The sequence below is a fragment of the Sinocyclocheilus anshuiensis genome, unplaced genomic scaffold (genome assembly GCF_001515605.1).
Source record: "Sinocyclocheilus anshuiensis isolate Anshui unplaced genomic scaffold, SAMN03320099.WGS_v1.1 scaffold389, whole genome shotgun sequence".
Lineage (NCBI taxonomy): Eukaryota > Metazoa > Chordata > Actinopteri > Cypriniformes > Cyprinidae > Sinocyclocheilus > Sinocyclocheilus anshuiensis.
This window is the reverse complement of record NW_015536494.1, coordinates 1,357,998-1,380,720: the sequence shown is the minus strand read 5'-3', so window position 1 is coordinate 1,380,720 and position 22,723 is coordinate 1,357,998. Positions and strand designations below refer to the sequence as shown.

Below are 22,723 nucleotides of genomic sequence, written 5' to 3'. Positions count from 1 at the left end.
GGGGGGGGGGGGGTAATTGTCATGCAAATACTGTCATAATGAAAAAAAAAATGAATGGTCCTAAAAACAGCCATGATTTTCTCAATGCAAAACATTTTATTTATATTTATTTATTTATTGTTTTTTTAGGGTGCAGTATGACCCAAACCTTTCCTTGATTTTTAATGCACACACAGTCGATGATGATCAGTGATGATATTCTGCATAATTTTTTTTAATTTTCTGCAGATTTCCAATTCTGCAGCGCTTTCTGAAGAGTTCCTGTGCTAATGACTTTTACATTCTCTGATGCTGTGTTGATTATTCTGAACTAGTGTGGCATGACATAGTGCAGAGATGAAGGCAGGTATGAGAGGATGTAAACATGTCGTTCAGTAGAAATGTTTATCCGCACACACACTCACATACACACGGCTGCCTGAGCTGGTCAAAACATCATCAGTCTCACACACTGTTGCCCCATCTCACGGCGCACTGCCAGGTCATTACATCTTTGTGTTTTTCTCACATGTGACGTTCTTTAAATTCCCGTAATATGAGATGTTCTCATCTCTCAGGCATGAGCGGACTGTCCGTGCTTTCATGGGTTTTGTTTTCGTGCTCGAGTTCTGTGCCAGTTAATTTGAGTCTTGATGACCTCTATTAATCTGAAATTTGGTTTGATGTGGACATCATAATTCATAATGGTTCAATTCAGTCATATTTGTAAAGATCTCCATTTTTGTTCAGTTGTTTCACATGTCGATATGGACATTGTTTTTGATATAAAGAATGATTATACAAATAAATAATCATATTACGGGAATTTAAAGAACATTATAATAAATGTCCTTTATTTTTATTTTTTACTTAAATCACATTTATTATATTGTTCTTGAAATTCATGTAATACGAGATGTTTTCATCTCTCAGGCATGCGCAGACTGTTCTTCTGTCTGTATTTAAAATATAAAAAATGTGAAATATATATATATATATATATATATATATATATATGTATATGTATATGTATATGTGTGTATATATATATATATATATATATATATAACCTTTTATAAAATAGACAAATTGTTACATTTTCAGATTTCATTCTCATATTTATTTTCTCACTTTTCTGACTAAAACAGGAAGCTTTTAGAGAATGAAGAGTACAGAGTAAACTGTGTTTGTAATGCATTTTGTGCTATTTTTATGCTGCAAAGAATCAAGGGAAATGTAGCTATGCATGGCTGTCACAACATAAATCAACAAAATGAATATTTTCTACATTCACAGTCGCAGCTTAGCAAGATCAATACCAGCTTCCTTACACCGTCATTCTTTAATTTGACACAAAGTCATTAACAACAACAGCAAAAAAGAGTATTCATATGAAAAAAGCAAGTCTGTGCTTGAAGATTTGGAGGGTTTCTGCTGTTCTCATGTAAAGGACGTTGAGTAATCTATTTGGTCACTTTAAACAAGTTCGGACATTTCTGGTGTAGATGAACTAGTCCTGAGTAACATTTGCTCTTCACCTCAAAGTGGCATTTTAAAGGACAGTGTTTTAAAACCATAGTTCTACACAATTGACATTTGTCCAAATAATGGGACTGTAGGCCATCTGAAGCTCTTGAACCATTTACTGAATGACTGTGTCCAACTTACGTAGATGAATCGATATTTACAATGGAAATTGGCAGGGGGAAACATTATGAAGAGGCTTTTTTATTTGAAATGCTAATGATAAAGTGGTTGTTGTACAAAGGAAGCTGTGGTACAGCCTGTCCAGTGATATCATCTGTATTTTTTGTAGTAGCCACTGTAGTGGCTGATTGATTGACTACACTAATTCATAAATGTTTTCCTCTAATCTGCACTTTTTCAGGACCCTTATGACTGATTGTGTTGACTACATTTGGTTTATATTGTAGTTCTTTGCTTGTAAGTCTCAGACTGCATATATGTGAATCATGAATCATTAATCAACATTTCCCAGAATTATTAAGTCATGTGCTAAGTATTAGCTAAACTGCTTGCAATAGAGAAGTTTTAGAGAATGTTGGCATATGTGGTAACCCAGGGGGAATTTTTATTTTATTTGCACTTTTATAGCTCAGGAGACTTAATTGAGTTTGCTTGTGCTTCGTTTAAGTCTCAGATTGTGCAATTTGTACACGTGGGTCGTTATCATTTTTGTTTGACTTTAGCATTTAATACTTTGGGTGTTAAAAACCGTCTTCCATTCTCTAGCTGTCAGTCCTGGTGAGTTTCACAGTCAAAGTCTAGTTTAGGCTAGTTCAGTCTTTGGGCCGTAATTGTCTGCTTCCCTCCTTTTGCTGTGTTATGAGGATGATGAGATGTCCCCCTGTCTCGTATTTGGCAGTGAATCAGGATGAGAGTGCATTCTGGCAGGTTTGGGAGTAACGGTACACCGTGTTATGTTCCTTCATGTCTGCTAGAAGAAAGTCAGACCTCACAAATAGCCATAAACAAGTCAAAATGAACCATAATGGATCAGAGTAGTACCAGATACCAGATCACAATAGTGACAGATATAAAACACATACTCAGATATGAAAGACATACACATATACACGCATACATGTGTGCGTGTGTGAGTGTGTGTGTGTGTGTGTGTGTGTGTCCGCGTGTATGTAAACATTATGATTTTAAAATGTTTTTAATGAAGTCTTTTATGCTCAACAAGGCTGTAAAAACACTAATACAACTGTTTCTATTGTAACTTATTTTATAATGCATTTTATACAATTTTAATGAATTACAAATTTGTGTTAATTACATAATTGCGTTTTTTTTTTTTTAACAAAACCATTAAAATACGTAATGTACATAAGTTATGATTGTTGTTTTATTACATTATGCATTATATCAAATGCCTGCATAGGGTGCCAACTATTGTTTTTACACTTTACAGCATGATCTAATCCTTGAATGTAATTCAAATGCTGTTAAAATACTTATACTTCAATGTTTGGCCACTACTTTATTATAGAAATTCTACAACTACTGTCATTTCTTGAACAAGAACATGTGGACATCAAAACATGCAAACTCAGAGTGAGGTTTTAAACTTTTATTTTGAAGTCGCGATGAACAGTTAGCATATTTAGAAAGATAATGATGTATTCTCCTGTGTTGGCATAGGTTTATAAATGGTTTACCTTATAAATCTGATAAAATGATGCACATTGTTCCCAGATGAACGTTATAAGCAACTTCGACTCAGTATATGCAAAGATGGAGTTTGAGACGATCTGCGCATGTAAGTGATAGCAGTTTGTGTGGAGCAGCATTTACTGTGAACGGAGCCACTCTGAGATGCACGTAACCTATATGTATAGAAATAAAGTGCATATTAAACCCGCAGCACATATACAGTATGAATTTCATTGAATTGCAGCCTTTGTGAATTCACAATAGCACTATGCTTTATTATGATTTTTAAATGGTTTTAATATTTTGTGCAGCCTTAGATAACGGTCTAATAATGCTTTTCATGGAGTCTCGTGCCACTTCTGGAATTTTGCCGGTTAATTGACATAGGCAAAATGCAATCGAGGATTTTTTAATTACCAAGTAGTCGAATTTAATAGAGGAATCGTGACAGCTCTAAAATATAGTATAAATGTGCTGTCATTAGGTTTTAGGAAAGAGGTCCTTGGCATCAAAGACTGAGAATCCATGTCATAGAGACTTTGGGTGATTTTGACCTTCATAACACTGTAGAAACCACATAGCATTGTCCTAGAACGCACCCTGCTATCATGGTTGTAAATTTTGCATAATGTAAAAATCTCATATTTTAGCCCACATTAGACACACAGTTTCTTGTTTCTCTCTGAATGTGACGCCTTGAGTGGCTGTTGAAAGTGGTTGGATATGGCTGCTATTCCTGTTATGACTACGCAAATATTTGCAATGCATTTTGCGGGGATATTTTTTTGGGATAGCAGTGATTCAGCTGTTTCTGTGGCCGGACATCTTCTGTGGTAAACATTTACATTGGGAGATAGTGAAGAGAGAGGTGGAGGCCCGAGATAAAAGATGCACGTCAGCACGGCGAAATAAATCTTGTCTTTTTAAGAGCCGGAGAGAAAGGTGGAATTATCAGTCTGTGTGCGTGCAAGTGTGTGTGTGTGTGTGTGTTTATCACGTGAACTGTGGGTGACTGGGATGTGGACAGTCAGGGCAAGAGATGCTCAGGTTCCTAATGGCCACACACACATTTGCAGTATCTCTGGGTAAAGCTCATGTGCCTGGAGGAGCATTTGAAGTGCTGAGCCACACCGCTGCCTCTGATTGGCTGGGGGAGGATGCAAGAAAAGGAGCCAGGCTCCGCCTCCCCCCCCCTCCTGTACATGTTAGAAAGGAGATAGCTTGAGGAGAGCCAACAGCTTCACTGCACCGAACGCACACTAGTGCTGCATACTCCAGGGAGATCAGTCGACGCAGAACGTTCTCCAGCTGAAGAACCCAAAACCAACCCTGACTGGAGCAAGAACCCGTCCTGCATCCGCTGCAGTTTAAATGTTGTTTAAGAGCACTCTGCACGCACTCTGAGTTTAGCCCATCGTCCGCAGTCTCAGCACTACAGCATCCTCTCCATTTGGCCCGGCTGTAAACATGGGCAGGCAAAGCCACGATGCCACATCCACCACGGGCACAGGTGCAAGCAGCACCGGCGGCCGCATGCAGCGCTCCCAGAGCCGAATGAGTCTGTCGGCTTCGTTCGAAGCGCTGGCCGTCTACTTCCCCTGCATGAATTCTTTCGATGAGGAGGATGGAGGTAAGATGTGACACATGTGGAGATGTCCAAATGAGCATCTTGCATGTCAAAGTTAATGTGTTTTGCAGGATATTTGGTTTTATAGAGCATACCAACTGTTTCATTCATGTTTATTTTGGATCATGGTCATTTATGGTTTCTGGTGGAGTTTACATAAATGATGAGAAGAATTGTGCATGGCTGTCAGGAAAAGAGTTATTCTTGTGCATAAATTGCTGTGACGGTTTTATAGCACTTAATAGTCGTGCAGTGTGTTTTGGTGGGACTCAAGCATCGTCATGTGTTATGACCTTGAAGGTGTTTGATTTCCTTTCTCTACAGCATCTCTCTCTTTCTCCCCCTTCAGTCGCTGTAGAGGTTAATATCATTGGAAGTATCAGATGACTTTTCATATCTTGCAGAACAAATACCTTTTGTGTGATGTGTAGGTGCAACCAGATTTTAGTTAATACATTAATATATTCATCACTGAGTGAATCTCATAAGATGTCCAGGTCACATTTCACCCCCATTTTTTATTTTATTTTATTTTAATAAATAAAACGAAGGATATTGATTTTTTTCATTACAAATAAGCACATCTGTCCCAAAATTGTCAATACCATAATGAATCCAGAAATTGTACTTTGATGGTTATTGTTATTGTACTACAAGAATAATACTGTAATACAGTGTTTTTTTTTAACCAGCATAAATCAAAGGCAGTGCAGCACAAATACTATCATAATGTATATATACTTTACAATTTAATATAGGAGTATTTTAATTTATTAATACGTTTATTTATTTACAATGACAATTTGGGGGGAAAAATGTGCTTAATTGTCATCAAGATAGTGTCACACCATTTAATAGAGCTTTTTAAAGACATGATCAGAAAACATGGCTCATTAAAGTGACAGTCTACGCAAAAAGTATAATTGTCATTATTTACTCACCCTCATGTTGTTCCAAACCTGTATGACTGACTTTCTTCTGTGGAACACAAAGGAAGATATTTTTGAAGAATATTGGTAACCAAACAGATTTTGTTCCCATTGACTTCTATTATATGGACAAAAAGTACAATGGAAGTCAAGGGGAACTGAAACTCTTTGGTTACCAACATTCTTCAAAATATCTACTTTGTTTTCTGCAGAAAAAAAGAAAGTCATACAGGTTGGGAACGACGACATGAGGGAGAGTAAATGATGACAGTATTTTCATTTTTGGGTGGACTGTCGGTTTAAGGGATGGTTGAATTGAGTCTTCTGACATTGTGCATCGTTGTTTCTCAGGTTTATCTCGGTCAAGTTCAACAAGACCTCAACCGTTAGGAGTTCTTGATTATTATATACAACTGTGCTGTTAGTACAGAAAAGGACAGTCACATCCGCCGCTATGTTCGTCATCCTCTTGTGTTCAGCTACGTCTCAGGGCTGAAAGCAGAGGCGGATGACATTGAATGAAAAGAAAATCAAACCTGCCGTGTGTGAGATGTGATTGAATGGTTTAATCTCAGCCATGTCTGCTTCCTGTAGCCAGCCTTCTCTCTCCTACCTATTGAAAATGGGTTCTGCATTCTAAATAGCCCTCACATTACTGCATCATCCTCATCATTTTTGCATATTAGGCAGTAAAATAACAGGATGTGCATCAATTTTGGACATCAAGTTAAAGCAATAAGCAACAAGCGAACCTGTTTTAACAGCTTAACAGCGATTTTAGCCTCAAGTGACATATTGCTTGGGTAAAATTGTGCAATGAATCATAATAATGAGAATAAACTACTGTTTTGCAAAGTAATATAGTCATTACTCTAACTGTAGGTGGTTTACAGGTGGCAGGAAACATTGCAACTTAGGACATTAATAAAGAATCTGGGGTGTGCTTTCTTTTTCTACATATGCAATAAGATTTTTGTTATAGTTAGCTGTCAAATCGAAATAAGGCATAAAACAATCAAAATAAAAATGAAAAATGCAAACATATTTAAAAAATGTTTTCCTCCTGTTTGTTATGGTGACAACTCTTTAGCATACATTGGGAAGCCTTATATAATTAAAAAGATAAGTAATTAAAGATAAAATATGTAATATCTGCTCCACTAGCAGCACCAGACAAAACTGCAGACAGAAATAATGATTATTTCTAAACAAGTTTCCCAATCTCTTGACAAATAGGTAGTCCGGTTTCAAAATAACCCTACTGATTGAGCTGAAATGTCAAAGTGTTTACAATCCTTAGGAAGTCAAAATAAGAATGTCTGTCTTATACTTTATGCATGTTAAATTGATATATATTTTAACATGAAATACATTACACACATCACTGTTTAAAATGAAAGTCAAAAGGCTGGTTATTGCATTTAACATGCACTTCTTCTTTCTTTATGACGGTTGTGAATTGTTCAGCTCAGAGGATGCTGACACAGGTTGAGGTGTTTGGTCACGTCATGCCTAATTGTGGTTCAGTGCACCTGTGTAACCCGTCATGTCAAATCACCCTGCATCTCATGCAACTGACACTATGGCATGTCTGTAGCCCAGATATAGAAACAGAAAAACTGCACTGTATCAAAAACAAGAAATAGTTGAATTCGGTCCATCCTGTGGGAGCAGAACCACGTGTGTCTGGATCAACAACACATCAGCTGTCACATCTGAGCCACGTGTTGGGCGATGTGCAGAAAAGTGACCTTCATCACTCTGCTCGAGACGTCTTGATATCCTGACTGACGAACTGTCTCTCTGTCTCTGTAGAAGCAGGAGGAAAGAAGCTGCGCAGCACTATCCAGAGGAGCACAGAGACGGGACTGGCCGTAGAGATGAGAAGCAGAATGACCCGGCAGGCCAGCCGCGAATCCACTGACGGCAGCATGAACAGCTACAGCTCAGAGGGAAAGTGAGTAACAAAACACACATGCAAATAGAATCCTGCCGACAAACATGACAATGCATATATTGTGAATTATAATATATTATTTGTATCTACATGTGTATGTGTATATACATTTTTATAAAATACATGAATAATACTACTAGTATTAATAATGAATTGTTATTATTAATTAAATTAAAATAATAATTATATGTATATTGTAATACATTGAAATAAATTAAAAATAGTAATAAAAATAAATATATTGTTTATATGCTTATTTTAAATAATTAGTAAAATAAAGTATTATTATTATTAATAGTAATAAATTATTATTAATAATTATATGTATATTATAATCTAGATATTAAAAAATATGTATTATCATAGTAAAAAATAAATGTTATAATGTATATATGCATATTTTAAAAATTATTATTAAAATACATAATATTAATAATGATAATAATAATTTAGCATTCAACAACCGCTATGACCTGTCATTTACCATGGAAAATAAATTCTATTCATTATTGTATTTAAACAAAAATTGCATTGACAGTAATGTCAATTAACAGTGAAAGTCTGTGGGTCAGGGTATTGCACCAGATGTTAATAATAATGAACATTGGCACAAAGTATCACCTTAGGACTTAAACATTATATAAAATATGTGTCTATCCAATCTGTCACATGTTGCCATGTCATTTAAAGTTGTAAGCTTGGTAACTGTTACACAATACATGCAACAACACCAGAAAGCAACTGTTTACATGGAGACAAATCCACCTTACAGGTAGTAATCAGAAGTTAATCTACCAAAACAGCCATTTTGATGACTTTACAGCTCAGATAAACATTTTTGCACTGCAGAACAAATGTAACTGCTTTAACACGTTTATAAGCGGCACATTTCTGCTTTTACACCCAGCAGAATGTTTTGCCCCATAGACACTTCCACTGTAAATGCATCAAAATAATCAAAACCTTTTCTTCTCAGCCTCATTTTCCCTGGAGTGAGACTCTCTTCTGACAGTCAGTTCAGCGATTTCCTGGATGGACTTGGCCCCGCCCAGCTTGTGGGGAGACAGACATTAGCCACGCCCCCTATGGGTGAGCACTTGTTTATTTGATTCTGTATACAGACTTCACTCGTGTCTCCAGTAGCACTCAAAATCCCTACGGGAATATTACCCATGTGTGACTCATATATCCTTGATTTGTTCCATGTCTAGGTGACATTCAGATCGGGATGGTGGAAAAGAAAGGAGCCCTAGAGGTAGAGGTCATCCGAGCCAGAGGCCTTGTGGGAAAACCAGGTTCTAAGGCACTGCCAGGTGAGTGCGGTTACACTTTCTGAAGGTGATTTCTCAGGCACCTGAAAACTCATCACTCACGACTAAACTCCATTTGTGGTTCTTCTTCTCCAGCCCCTTACGTAAAGGTGTATCTACTGGAGAACGGCGCCTGCATAGCCAAAAAGAAAACAAAAGTAGCACGAAAAACACTGGACCCTCTTTACCAGCAGCAGCTGTCGTTTGAAGAGACCCCAGGAGGAAAGGTTTTACAGGTAAAATGTCATCACTAATGGTTTTATTTACCATTTTTAGGTCATTATTAGGTCACTGTGCACAGATGCAGTGCCTTTATCAACTAGTTTGTAGTAATAGTCGACAAATACATTTTAACAGCCTACACTCTAAAAAATGCTGGGTTGTTTCAATCCAACATTGGGTCAAATATGGACTAACCCAACTGTTGGGTTAAATTTTTACATCAAATTTTTAACCCAAAAGTTGGGTTAGTCCATATTTGACCCAAAGTTGGGTTGAAACAACCCAGCATTTTTTAGAGTGTGCAACTGAATTTAATTTAATACCATATATATATATATATATATATATATATATATATATATAAGTATGTATATACAGTGCTGCTTGAAAGTTTATGAACGCTTTAGAATTGTCTATATTTCTGCATAAATATTACTCAAAAGATTTATATTACATATAACTATATTTTGAAAAAAATATATATATCATTCATTATATATACTTTATTTAAAAATTATTTAAATATAAATATTGTTTTATTTGTTGAAAAAATATATTTTTTTATGTATAAAGCCATGCCATATATAATAGTTTAATGACTGAATAAATGATATGAGCATAATAACATAAGGTAATACATTTAAATTAATTTAAATCAAAACCTTTTTTACAATATATTGACTTGGCTTTTACATTTTTTATTATGAGGCATGGCCTTGGTCTATCACTAATTTAGAGTAATTGTTTGTCTTTTTTTTTTTGTGAGTGTGGCTTGATATTGATGACCGTTTATTCTCTTCCAATCGTAGATCATTGTGTGGGGAGACTATGGACGTATGGACCACAAATCCTTCATGGGAGCCGCTCAGATACTTTTAGATGATCTGGACATGTCCAACATGGTTATTGGCTGGTTCAAGCTTTTTCCTCCCTCTTCATTGGTCGACCCAACCTTGGCCCCGTTGACCAGAAGAGCTTCCCAGTCATCTCTCGACAGCGGGTCTGGGCCGTTCGGACGCTCGTAGCAGTTTCCTGAAATCTAGCGTTATTGTAGCAGCCACTGGGTGGAGTTTGAGATTTGCGACAGGTCCCGTCCCCCCGGTAACACTGCATGCTTGATGTTGTGTGTTCAGAGCTTGTTTCTTAGGGGTGAAAAAAGCGGTCCTGATTTTGCTCGCAAAAAAATGCCACACACATTGTGTGCAAAGAGCAACCCCTAGAGGGCAGGGACGAGACGAAGCCGGAAAATGGCCTCCTTAGCTTGAGGAACGTCACAATTCCTGCTTTTAAAACCTATTTAAAGCCATTTGAGATGAGTCTGAACTGAGAACTGACAAGTCGAGTTCTTCAGAAGCCCTTTTTGAAATGGGGTGAAATGTTCTCTTCAACTTTCTTTTCTTTTAATGTTGATGTATTTGTATCTACATGGGCTAACAGTGTTCCTTGGGTCAAGCCATGCCAACAGACCCAGAAATGTACACACAAAACAAGAATATGACGTGGGAATGAGCGCCTCACTCCCCAGTCAATAGAGAGATGAAATGTAGGTTTGAATCATCTTTTAAGATCAAACTGAAGTACTTCTCTTGATACCGTATGAAACCTAAAGAAGAAATACGTTTTTTGTTGCATGGACACAACTTTAGCTGAACTTTCAAAAAAAAAAGTGGATAAAAAAAAAAACTCAGACTGCTACTTGCAAAAAAAGATGACAAGAAAAAAGAAAAACGATTCAGATCAGCCATTTTCAACAGTTTCTATTATTTTTAAAAATAAATTTCACTAGTGCATGATTTTCATGGGGAGTGAATGCTACCGTGTGATTTGAAAAAAAACAAAAAAACAAACAAACCATGAAACCTTGTTTTGTGTCCTGTAGACCGTTCATTGGTCTCTCTACTGTATTTTTACAGACAAGCAGATAAATGACAAGCTTAACATTTTATTTACAGTGAGAAATCTGTTCATGTGACAAAGACGTAAAAAAATGAATGTCTATGATTTATTATTGTAAAGGCGTAAGCCTTATGAAGCTAAAGATGATGTGCAAATTGTACATGTTTCTCTACTTCTCCCTTGTCCCAGGGTAAACTCTGTATTTCTTGCTTCTGTCATCAGAAGCCCGATATTGTTCCAGTTCTCTTTTAATTTTCATTTTCAGGACTGTTCGTTTCCTACAGCTCTTCTAGTTTTAGTCTGTATATTGTTTGAAGTTCATTCGTTTAACAAGCATGTTGAAAAGGGTTTTTGGCAACATGGCTTGGGCACATCTTACAGTAACTCAGCATGTTTTGATAAAGATGATATTTGGAGAAAAAAAAAGCAGTTTCTTGTACAGTGCATGTCGACGACGATCCCCCCCTTCACCCTGAATTGAATTTTAGTGAAAATTAGGCAGTGGTCTGACGCGGACCAGAAGGGCAAAATTCTGAATGAACATTCCACCTTGTAAAATCATACTTTGTTGACAAATTTAAGGGAAAAACATGACCAGGGATTTTTATATCTTTACGGAAATATGAGCTGCAGTATTCCTGACAAAAGAGCCTAAAATTTCACGAGATCTTTTTACCGGAGACGGCTGCAGCTCACTGACTTTCGCAGTACTGTGCTGTACAGTTTTCCGAGCATGATGCTGTCTGCAGAGAAATGCACATCGGGACGATGATATTGCCACACAATACAACTTTGGTTTTTATTTCTTCGTTTCGAGAAAGCAAGTCATTTAATATATTTTTGTTAGTTTATTTACAAGCCAAGACCTATTTATTTTTTATTTTCTATTTTTTAGTAATAATCAGAGCTTCTTATATCTGAGAAGTTTATGAATCATAGTTTTAATGCCTGAATGGAAATATACACTGAGACATTATACCTCTTCCTTTGAAAATAAACTTTTCTGATTAACCAATATGATTTTTTTTTAACTTATCAAGCTTTCAGTCTACTTATGATTTCTGTGTACGTCTGTCACAATCTACAGAATTTTAATAGAAATCTCTATTAAAGCAAACTCTTTAGATATCGTCAAATCTTATGGAAGTGGGATAATGTCTCATGATGTCAAAGGTATGTTCTGTTCTATTTCAAATGCCTTCTGTATTTCTTTTTTTTTTTTTTTCTTTTGGTGCAGTGTGTTCATGCCAAGGCTATGTCTTGGTCAAGTATGGTTGAGTACAGAGATTTATGTAAGTTATTTTTCAAAATAAAAAATGGATATTACACTGGAAAATGAGCGTTCGCAAACAAAAGCAATACGTCTCTAATGTTTCTTGACATGACATGAAAAACAATACAACATATAGTACTCACACATGCATACAGCTTTAGCCTAACTTAAAAAGAGTAGAAAATAAATAATTTGAGAAAAAGAAAAAAAAATCTTCATTATATATTGTAGCATATATCAATGGTAAATGGCAATGCACATTGTGTATACAAACACATATAAATACTAGTTGATAGTTTCAGAATTCTTACTTATTAATAATAATAATAATTGTTTTAAGTAATTTATGTATTTATTATATCATAAATGTAGTGCTATAATTTTGTCCTAGGAAAATTTGTTTTGTTTTCCTACGTTATCAAAATGATCAAGATACAGTGACATGCAAAAGTTTGGGAACCCCTGGCAGAATCTGTGAAAATGTGAATAATTTTAACAAAATAAGACAGATCATACAAAATGCATGTTATTTTTTATTTAGTACTGTACTGAGTAAGATATTTTACATAAAAGATGTTTACATATATTCCACAAGACAAAAAAATAGCTGAAATTATAAAAATAACCCCCTTCAAACGTTTGGGAACCCTTGGTTCTTAATACTGTGTGGTTACCTGTATGATCCACAACTGTTTTCTGTTTTGTGATGGTTGTTCATGAGTCCCTTGTGCATGACTTTTCTGAGGAACAGTGCTCAGTTTAACTGTTCAGAACAAACAAGGGACTCATGAACAACCATCACAAAACAAAAAACAGTGGTAGATCATCCAGGTAACCACACAGTATTAAGAACCAAGGGTTCACAAACTTTTGAATGGGGTTATTTTAATAATTTCAGCTATGTTTTTGTCTTGTGGACTAAATGTAAACATATTTTATGTAAAATATCTTACTCAGGACAGTACTAAATAAAAAATAAAAGGCATTTTGCATGATCTCTCTTATTTTGTTAAAATTATTCACATTTTCACAGATTCTGCAAGGGGTTCCCAAACTTTCGCATGCCACTGTACTTGGAAAGCAAGCAAACAGCTTTCCACAAACAACTAAATTACAATGTTATTTCCCCCCCCCCCACGAAAACATTAATCATGAGGTGGTTTTTGTGCACGCTGTTCTGTGGTTATGAGTAAGTGCTGAGATGATGGCTAAAAAAGGAAGCAAACCACTGGGGGATAAAACGGCTTCCTCCTCTTTTACTGTAAAAAGATGAATGCTGGACTGTCACAACACACTCACGAGCTGACAAGACTACTGACAAATAAAAGGTACGTTTAAAAGTAAAAAAATTGTTTAACTAACTGTTAAATACTTGCATGACTATTCAAATCAGAAGACAGGGTTTTTAAGTAATCACAAAATCAAATTAAATAGACTAAATTGTATTGTAACAGATTCACTTGCTTCAGTCAACATATATTTCTAATTACATGATAATATATAATAAAATTGGTATTATATATCTTAAGCCACACTGTTTGTGCTGTTGTATATTACAAAAGACTTCACTTGATTTTATATTGGGTTATCTAATGAAATGATAATCAAATTTTTAGGTGTGGCTGAAGTGTCTAAATATGTTTTGCGGCCACTGTAGATGAAAATAATGCAGACATTATAGTGATGAAATCATTAACCATTTCAAAATTTCTTCTTTAAGGTTATTGAGACGATGATGATGATTCGAGCTAAACTGCATCAACTGGCAGGAGGACTACGACGGGTCTGGTCCAGAATATGTGGTCTCTACACGACCAACACCACAAAAAGCTGGAAAGAAAAACTTCTCCTCCTGTTGACCTGTTTTAGCACCAGCCTTATTCTGAGCACCTTCTTCTTCCTCATCCTCCACTTTTCCTTCAGATGTGTTCAGGAGGTCTCGCTTCCCTTCACTTGTGTTTTTTGTATAAGCTTAACACCAGCGATGTATTTCTCAGAAAGGATCCGCTGTTTCGGAGCCTTGGTTTTGATCTCGATGGGTATGAAACAAGCGAAGAGCCTTCTTCTCACTTTAGGAACCAGTTCGGTGATTTTCTTCAACATCCAGAACACGTTACGGAACATGAGACTGCTTGCAAAAGGCCTCCTCTGCAACTTGGAGGAAAAGCTATTGGATATTAATACAGAACCCCTCGCGAATTATATTAAAATGCTAAAGTGGGTGGGAAAGCAACTTAAAAATTACTTTATAAACTTTCAGTTAGGCAGTTACCATGCAGATTTTACACTAGAAGCAAAGGTGGACTCGGAGGACTTCAAAATTCACATCACCGAGGCCGAACAGGCTTTAAACCAAACCGCGCAAAATGTGTTAGCACTGACTAACGCTTTGTCTTCAATAGGAAAGCTATTGTCTCCAACATTAGGTCTTTTATTTCTTGTACTTCTCACTGCTCTATACCTGAGAAGATTCCATGTGGACAAAAAGTACAACAATATATACATCACCAAAACTTTCCGTTGTTTTGACGAGCGGCAAAGGGAAAAGGGAAACCCGTATGTCCTTCCGCTCACCAAAAGCGAATCGCAACGTTATATAGTGACTCCGTCCATTCGTCCGACTGGTCGGCGGTGGAAAGCCATGCTGAAGTTCAGTCTTCCCATATTCACTCACTGTCTCACCTGGCTGGTGTTTATCAGTCTAGACGCCCTGGTTTACTGGCTTATTGTAGTTCTGAGCAAGCGGCTTGGGGAACTGGAGACACTTCGTGTTCCTGTGGGAATAAAAGTTCAGGTAAACGAGGAAGTTGCAGTATTGTTTTACAGAGAATTTGATAAGTTTATCCTTTAATGTTTTTATTTTTCTATAACTAACCTGAATATGAAAATAACTGTATTTAGCACTGTAAAGATGTTTACTCTAAAGGCTCTTCGAGTTGTTCGAGTTGTCTAACGAGTTGTTCGTTAGTCTGGTTGTTTGAAGAGAAAAAGATGAAATGTCGTTGCAATAAACGCGTTAATAATCCGTACAACTATAGCAGCGGATTCTGCCACGCGAAACTGAGGAACAACTGATGACGGCTTAATGTTCGGCTGACCAATCAGCAGAAAGGGGCGTTTCATTCCCACCCATGTGTCGAAATCGAAAATTCAGGCTGTTTGTTCATTTTTCCACCCCTGAATGAAAAACAAATAATCAAGCTGAATTCTTGTTTTTCAGGGGTTTTTTTGGAGCCGTTTTCTCCTCCATAGACAGCAAGGTAACTACCACAGTCAAGGCCCAGAAAGGTAGTAAGGGCTGGAGTGTGAGAAAAATTACGCTATATTGATGTGCGCATGCCCAGTAGTTTTTGCTGTATCCCTTCTAGCCTTAACCTTAAAAAGGCACAGCGCATACGTGTTCTACGTCAGCAGCATCAAGCGCATGCGTCGTGTTACTCTCGATAATGGCGGTAGATGGTAACTCCCGGGAGAAGAATTGTTTAATAAAGTAGTTATTTTGTTTTCTTTGCGCACAAAATGTATTCTCGTAGTTTTACAAAATTACGGTTGAACCACTGACGTCACATGGACCATTTTAACGATGTTCTTACTACCTTTCTGGGCCTTGAACGTGGAAGTTACCTTGCTGTCTATGGAGGGTCAGAAAGTTCTCAGATCTTCCGAAGAGGAACAACGATCTTACAGGTTTGGAATGACATGAGGGTGAGTAATTAATGACATAATTTTCATTTTTGGGTGAACTATCCCTTTAAGTTGTGCTGCTGTGAATGTAAATGTTCACTTTAGTTAGCTATAGAATCCACTTTCTGTCAAAACTGTCCAAACATAAACTATTTAGCACTTTAACCAGCAATACCCATCATATCTTTCTGTTGTGTGAACGTAACCACATATATTTTTCGTATTTCTATAAATATAAAAGCAAGGTACAGTAGGAAGGCCTAAAGAAACCTGTTTCACTCTTTTATAATCAAACCATTTATAACTAGATCCATATAATGGCAATCACATTTTGCTGTTTATGAATGTACCCACAGATATTGTACTTGTTTTGGTAAATACAGTCACTTTGGTTATAGAATCCAGTTTCACTCTCAGTCATATCTGAACTGTGTGCGAACTAAAGAAAAGACAAATGTATTCTGCTCCAGTTTGAACATAGCCACAGCTGTCATCTTCATTTCTGTATGTTTAAAGGGATAATTCATGCAAAAATGAAAATGTTGTCATAATTTACTCACCTTCATGTCATTCCAAACACGTATGACTTTCTTTCTTTGAAAAAAGAAAAAAAGCAAATCAGTGTGTTTTGTCCATGCAGTGAAAGTTAATGGGGCCCAATGTTGTTTGGACCACAACGTTCTGCAAAATATCTTTTGTGTTCCACAGAAGGAAAAAAATCATACAATTCCAGATTGGCGTGAGGGTGAATAGTTGATGTCTGAATTTCATCTAGGTAATTATTTTCTTTCCATTTCTCTTTTGTTTTTAAAGGAGGCCACATTATTTCTAGGTTTACCTGTTGATGAAAATGCAAAAGGGGCAAACTTTTCCTACACGGTGTCTCTGTTTGAGAAGAAGTGTTTGCCTGAACCGGAACTGTGGCTCTATCAGTCTCTGGTTCCTCTGACTGTGGTCCTGGCCTTGCTGCTTGTTTTAATTCTGCTGTCATCACAGATGGTTCAGCTCAGGGTTTTGCTATCCGAGCAGTTTTTCTCAGATGTTGCAGAGAAAAGAGCTGCCTATCTACATGAAAAGATTTTAAGAAAGCGGTGCAAAACTAAAGCAGAAGAGCATGAAGGAGGTCTGACAACCTTAACCATGCAGGTTGGTTTTCTAGTATATATATATATATATATATATATATATATATATAACATCAAACATCCTTAAAACAGAATAAATTTACTTGAGTGTGCAACATATAAAGACTTGTTTTAGGAGAAAATATCATAAATTAAGTTTAAATTTATTACTTCGTATTCAAATAGTTGGATTTCTTCTTGCTTTAAGAATAAACCTCACTCAGTTTTATTCATGCAATTTGTTCATTTGAAATTAACCGCGAGGTAAGAATAATGCATGTAATTCAAAATATATCCTCTGAAAACAAGTCTGCAGTTTTGCTTCTCCAGAAACATACAGTAGCAGAAGGTGTATGTTGTTGATAACTGCTATAGTGTTGCAGTACACATTTGCATTGTGAATTGTGTTGTGATACATTTAAAAAAAAAAAAGTACTTTGTGTGAAATCAAACTTTAGTAAGTTATTGCAGGGGATGTTTTGGCCTTAACTGTTATAATGTAAATTGTATAAACAAAATAATTAATTTTTTGTTTTTATTGCAGCCCGGTTTTTGGTGCCCCTTACTCTTCCATAAGCAGAGGACAAACCTTGATGCTGTTTAAATATACTTGAAGTTTGCAACACACCAGCCATAATCGCAGGTTTGATAGAGTACATCGACAACACAACATTCATACTCCTTTTTATCAAAAAGTGTACCTTTTCATTGCACTGTAGAAAGGAGGTGTCCTGTTTGTGATCAGCATATAAGGGGCAAGTGGAAAATAGGCCATGGGGCCCTAGTGATCAATTTGTTCTGTATGGACCAAGATGCCCTAGTGGTTATCACTCTCTGTTTGTGACCGGGGCCATAGTTTTCATTTTATTCTTCAGGGGTTAACAGACTCCGATTGAGGTGGAAGTCATTGAGCAATGAGCATATGCATATGTTTTAAACTTGTATCCTATAGAATACAAAACATGTACACAACCGTTCAAAGGTTTAGGGTTGGTAAGAGTTTATAATGGTTTTGAAAGATCTTATGCTCACCAAGGGTCCATTTATTTGATCACAAATACAGTAAAAACAGTACTATTGTGAAATATTATTACAATTTAAAATAACTTTTTTTCTATTTTAATGTATTTAATGTAATTTATTCCTTTGATAGCAAAGTTGAATTTTAAAGAAACATTTCTTATGATCAGTGTTGTAAACAGTTAGTATTTACTTGTATATATTTGTATCTAATGTATATATTGTATATAGCATTCACTTGAAATATAAATCTTTTATAATATTATAGATGTCTTTAGTGTCACTTTTGGTCAATATATTGCATCCTGACTGAATAAAAGTAGCTTTTCTCAAAAAAATAATCTCTTCTCAGAGTCTGATCATGATAGAATATAAAAAATGTATTAAAACATTTTGTAGCTAAAAAAAACAACAACAACAAGTGTATTTGACAATACTGTATGACATTTTTAGGGGGTGACTTAAAACACAATTTACAGGAGTATCTCAGAACTGATCATTGTTCATCACTAATGCTTAAGTGGTCCTTCAGTCATTCTTTGAAGCACCATCTTTTCCACTGTAGAGGGTTTTTGAGTTCTTGAGTATATAGTTTATTGGGGATACAACAGTTTGATGGGTTCTTCAGAGCAGTGCATTGGTTTCTGGGTTCTTTGCAGCACCAAAAAGTTATTTGTGAAGCTTGAAAAGTTTCTTCTGTGGCATTAGGCTGTAAAGCCCTTTTTTGGTTGTAACTGGAGTCTTCGTTTTTAATAGTACACTGCAAATCTTTCTTATAAAACATCCTTATAAAACATTTTTCTACCATGATTCAGGATCTTTTTGGGGCTACAGATATGATTTCTCCAGTGTACGGTTCTCTGCACACAGCACTGGGCTTTCCAACCTAAAAAACAAAGACAGAATCATTAATTACAGTTCATATTGCAAAGAATGACCACACTTCCAAATTTTAGGGGATGTTGGGCTGTCTTAAAGCAGAGCCCAAACTTGTCTGACCTTTTCCCGCTGATTAATTCTCTTATACACAAATTCAGCGAAGGGTTTCCGTGGGATGTATTGTCCCGCGCCCGGGTTTGTGAACAGTTGCCCGTTTTCATAAACCACCTTCCCCCTGGAGATTGTGACCACTGGAAGCCCATGACACAGCATTCCCTCAAAAATGTTATAGTCCACAGCCTGGTGGTGCGTCTTCGCTGAAATCACCCTAAAAACAACATAAGATTACACAAATAAAAACAAAAGACATGAAGCTGACTTACTGACTTACATTTATATATAATGGCATTTATATATAATGTAAACCAGTGTGTACATATATAATTATTAGCAGTACTGTAGGCTATTGCCCAGCGCATCCTAATGTATTAAAACAAATACTTTAATAAATCAGCAGAAGAACCTTTGAGCCAATTTAAAGTGTGTAAAATGGCAAACTACAGTTTTTCAGACCAAATCTGTTTCCCATATTCAGCTTATTTTTTTAACCATTCTTTTGCTGTATCAGCACAGTTCAAAGAATGAGCTTTGCATGGCTCCAGCACAGAGACAAACCAGCAAAAATAAGAGTTTTCCCATTAAGATGACTGCAGCTATCATTTTAAAAAGCTAATTTAGAAAGATAGTTAAAGTTGTGGATTCCATCAACTGATACAGTGCAAAGGATATTAATTTTCACACTGTATTCGGCTTGACTAAAAACTTGTCTATACAACGTTTCCATTAACTGATTTATTATGAATAAAAATGGCATACCTTGTGAGCTACCATTTATTGTTGCATCTATTATAATGCTTTGAAAGACAATAAATATTCCAGCATTTCAAAATGATGAATGCTACAGTCCCAAAATCGAGGGTAAAGGTTGTACTGCTTGAAATATATTGCCTAAAATATTGCAAACTCATTCTTATCTTCTGACAGCTTCTCTTTCACGGTGTCTAACAGTTTCTTTCTTTAAAGTTTAAACGTGTTATGTTGCTTGCAGAAAAACTTGGTTTTACATTTACACTTGGTAACAACTTATTGAATATTAATCGCTTGATGCCTATGAATAACTCTTACAGGTGGTAAAATCATAACGATTTATCTTAATAATGGTGGATGGATAATTATGCAATTTCATATTTGAATTACCTGTTAGTCCAATCAAATGTGAGGTACAATTATGTTTCAATCTAAACATAAAGTGTAGGTTAATGCAATTATCGTGGACAACTGTCTTGCTTTCCATTATTTTCTGCTAAGAACATACAGTACATCCAGTTGACCCTAATTGTCTAATATGGACCCAGAAACGTCAGCGGCCTCTTACACAAGTGCTCAGCTCTGATTAATGCAGCGCTGCTGTGTGCTACATTTCAGCACATTGCTCCTCGCTGCTTAACTCGCATGGTTATTTTCTTCAGGACACCGGCCCTCCAGGACCGAGTTTGGTGACCCCTGGCCTAGAGGGAGCCAGCCCAGATTCACGGGGAAAAGGAGCAGCAACGAGGCCCAATTACATAAGACCCTCGGCCGTCTGCTGTTTTCGTCCTCTCCTCTCATGCGTGCGCTTTACAAACGACGCATTTGAGCAGGGAGTACGCTTCAGTTTCTCCATTTATGGTCACGTCTTTGCAGCCAATCCGCTGTATTAATGCTTCATCATGGCAACATCTACCTCAGTACTTCCAGCACATATAGAACCTGTATGCTTAAAACATGCTTAACCTTCAACCCAGGTATTTGAGCCTACAGACGTTTATACATTTCAAAGCGTTTTAAAGCAAACTTTACAGATTTAGTTTACTATTTATGTCAGGTCCAAAAACTGAGGTATATAGATTTTATTTTTGAAATATGTCAAGTAGATTGGCTCATTTCAGCTGAATAACAAAAACATAGCAATTAAAGTGATGTACAAAGCTCAACAACATTGCTGACTTATTCAATTAAAAATAAACTCGAGCACTCATGAAATGAAGATATGTAAAAGCTGAAGCCCATGAAATTATACAATCAAAACTTTATGCCACATTATTGTGAAACATTAAGGCACTGATGTGGGCAATTTCATGTTAAGTATCATGCAGAATGTTTTTTTTATTTATTTAAAGGTGTGTTTAAAAATGTGTTACAGAAATGCAAATAAGTAAACTTGATTTTTATATTTTCTGAGTGCTGCTTGCATGTGAAGTGCTTGCCAGGGAGTTGTTATGTGGGTGTTTGGATGGTTTCTAAGGTGTTGCTAGGTCATTGCTTTCATTGCGTTAAATCAGCCTACAACCAGTCTCCATTATATTTTTTCTGTAGCTCAAGTGTCTCTTTCAATCAAAGTTTATGGGACAATTTTTCCTGTTTTATTATCCACCAGGTGAAAATTGAAAGTCTGATGACTAAGAAAAGTAAAAGTACACATCTCCTCAAAAAGCAGTAGAGTTTCAGATATCAATGTCCCAATACTTAGGGTTAGTGGTTTGTTTAAATGCCAAACCCTTAAGTATTCCTGAACTCTTTTACTAGTAAATAGAGTTCTGCAGCTATGACATCAAAACCTGGAAGACTAAATCGCCATAGGATCCCTCAAGTTTTTCCTATGGGTTTTTATAATGTGTTTCTCAATTTACAAGTAAAATAAGGTCTGCAGTAAATCTAAACTGACAATACTTGGATGTTTTGCTCTACAATGAAAATTACATACACCCATACTGAAAATGCGAACTGTGAAGCAATTTTTTTAAATCTATGTTTGTAATAAGTAACTATGTATATGTGTGCAGTTTACATTGTACAACAAAACGTCCAAGTTTACCACAGACCTTATTTTTTAATAGAAATGGTGAATTAGTCTTCTGGGTTTTGACGTCACAGCTGCAGCCCTCTATTAAAATTTATTTCAAGTAGATTTTGTCTTTTATCATATTAAATGTCTGGCTGTTAGGAATGTCTGCTCATTATTCATTAGCGAATGTAAATGAGGTCACATGTAGTTTTCTAGGCTGCTGTGAGTTACCTGGTGGCCTTTGGGTCCCATATGACCAGGTCTGCATCAGAGCCTTTAGCAATTCTTCCTTTTCGAGGATAAAGGTTGAAGATTTTTGCTGCGTTAGTACTGGTGACAGCTACAAACCGGTTTTCGTCCATTTTTCCGCTGTGCTGGGGAAAATAAAACCACAAATTGTGAGTTATTTTGTGATCGCTGCACCTCACATCCAAGAATGAGAAAGTTAAAGGTCAGCATTACATTGAGATAGATAGATAGATGGATGGATGGATGGATGGATGGATGGATGGATGGATGGATGGATGGATGGATGGATGGATGGATGGATGGATGGATGGATGGATGGATGGATGGATGGATGGATGGATGGATGGATGGATGGATGGATGGATGGATGGATGGATGGATGGATGGATGGATGGATGGATGGATGGATGGATGGATGGATGGATGGATGGATGGATGGATGGATGGATGGATGGATGGATGGATAGATAGATAGATAGATAGATAGATAGACAGATAGATAGATAGATA

At 36.4% G+C, this 22,723-nt stretch overlaps 3 protein-coding genes across 20 annotated transcripts in view; 2 read left to right on the top strand and 1 right to left on the bottom strand.

Annotated features, from left to right (window-relative positions):
- Positions 1 to 10,886, top strand: part of rims2a (regulating synaptic membrane exocytosis 2a) — a 182,726-nt gene extending 171,840 nt beyond the window's left edge. For 17 of the 18 annotated variants that reach the window (XM_016483405.1, XM_016483386.1, XM_016483365.1 and 14 more), the window contains 5 exons: positions 7,531 to 7,672; positions 8,649 to 8,761; positions 8,884 to 8,985; positions 9,079 to 9,218; positions 10,014 to 10,886. In XM_016483405.1, the coding sequence (XP_016338891.1) occupies positions 7,531 to 7,672; positions 8,649 to 8,761; positions 8,884 to 8,985; positions 9,079 to 9,218; positions 10,014 to 10,229 (713 nt within the window). In that variant the 3' untranslated portion in view covers positions 10,230 to 10,886. Of the gene's footprint in view, positions 1 to 4,333; positions 4,790 to 7,530; positions 7,673 to 8,648; positions 8,762 to 8,883; positions 8,986 to 9,078; positions 9,219 to 10,013 lie in introns of those variants that run through there. The other variant, XM_016483483.1, reaches the window with a different exon arrangement.
- A 3,219-nt stretch (positions 10,887 to 14,105) lies between these two features.
- On the top strand, positions 14,106 to 17,933 carry dcstamp (dendrocyte expressed seven transmembrane protein). Its single transcript, XM_016483763.1, has 3 exons — positions 14,106 to 15,167; positions 16,871 to 17,203; positions 17,901 to 17,933. The coding sequence occupies exons 1-3, from the start codon at positions 14,106 to 14,108 to the stop codon at positions 17,931 to 17,933; spliced, it is 1,428 nt and encodes a 475-aa protein (XP_016339249.1).
- Positions 17,934 to 18,612: 679 nt separating this feature from the next.
- dpys (dihydropyrimidinase) overlaps positions 18,613 to 22,723 on the bottom strand; it is a 13,197-nt gene continuing 9,086 nt past the window's right edge. The window contains exons 7-9 of the mRNA XM_016483347.1: positions 22,196 to 22,338; positions 19,201 to 19,408; positions 18,613 to 19,087 (exon numbers count right to left, since the gene is read on the bottom strand). Of these exons, the coding sequence (XP_016338833.1) occupies positions 19,013 to 19,087; positions 19,201 to 19,408; positions 22,196 to 22,338 (426 nt within the window). The 3' untranslated portion in view covers positions 18,613 to 19,012. The remainder of the gene's footprint in view (positions 19,088 to 19,200; positions 19,409 to 22,195; positions 22,339 to 22,723) is intronic.

Coding starts and splice junctions, on each gene's coding strand:
- dcstamp (XM_016483763.1), top strand. CDS start 14,106: ATGATGATGATTCGAGCTAAACTGCATCAACTGGCAGGAGGACTACGA. Junction 15,168..16,870: donor CTGTGGGAATAAAAGTTCAG/GTAAACGAGGAA, acceptor TTGTTTTTAAAG/GAGGCCACATTATTTCTAGG. Junction 17,204..17,900: donor TGACAACCTTAACCATGCAG/GTTGGTTTTCTA, acceptor ATTGCACTGTAG/AAAGGAGGTGTCCTGTTTGT.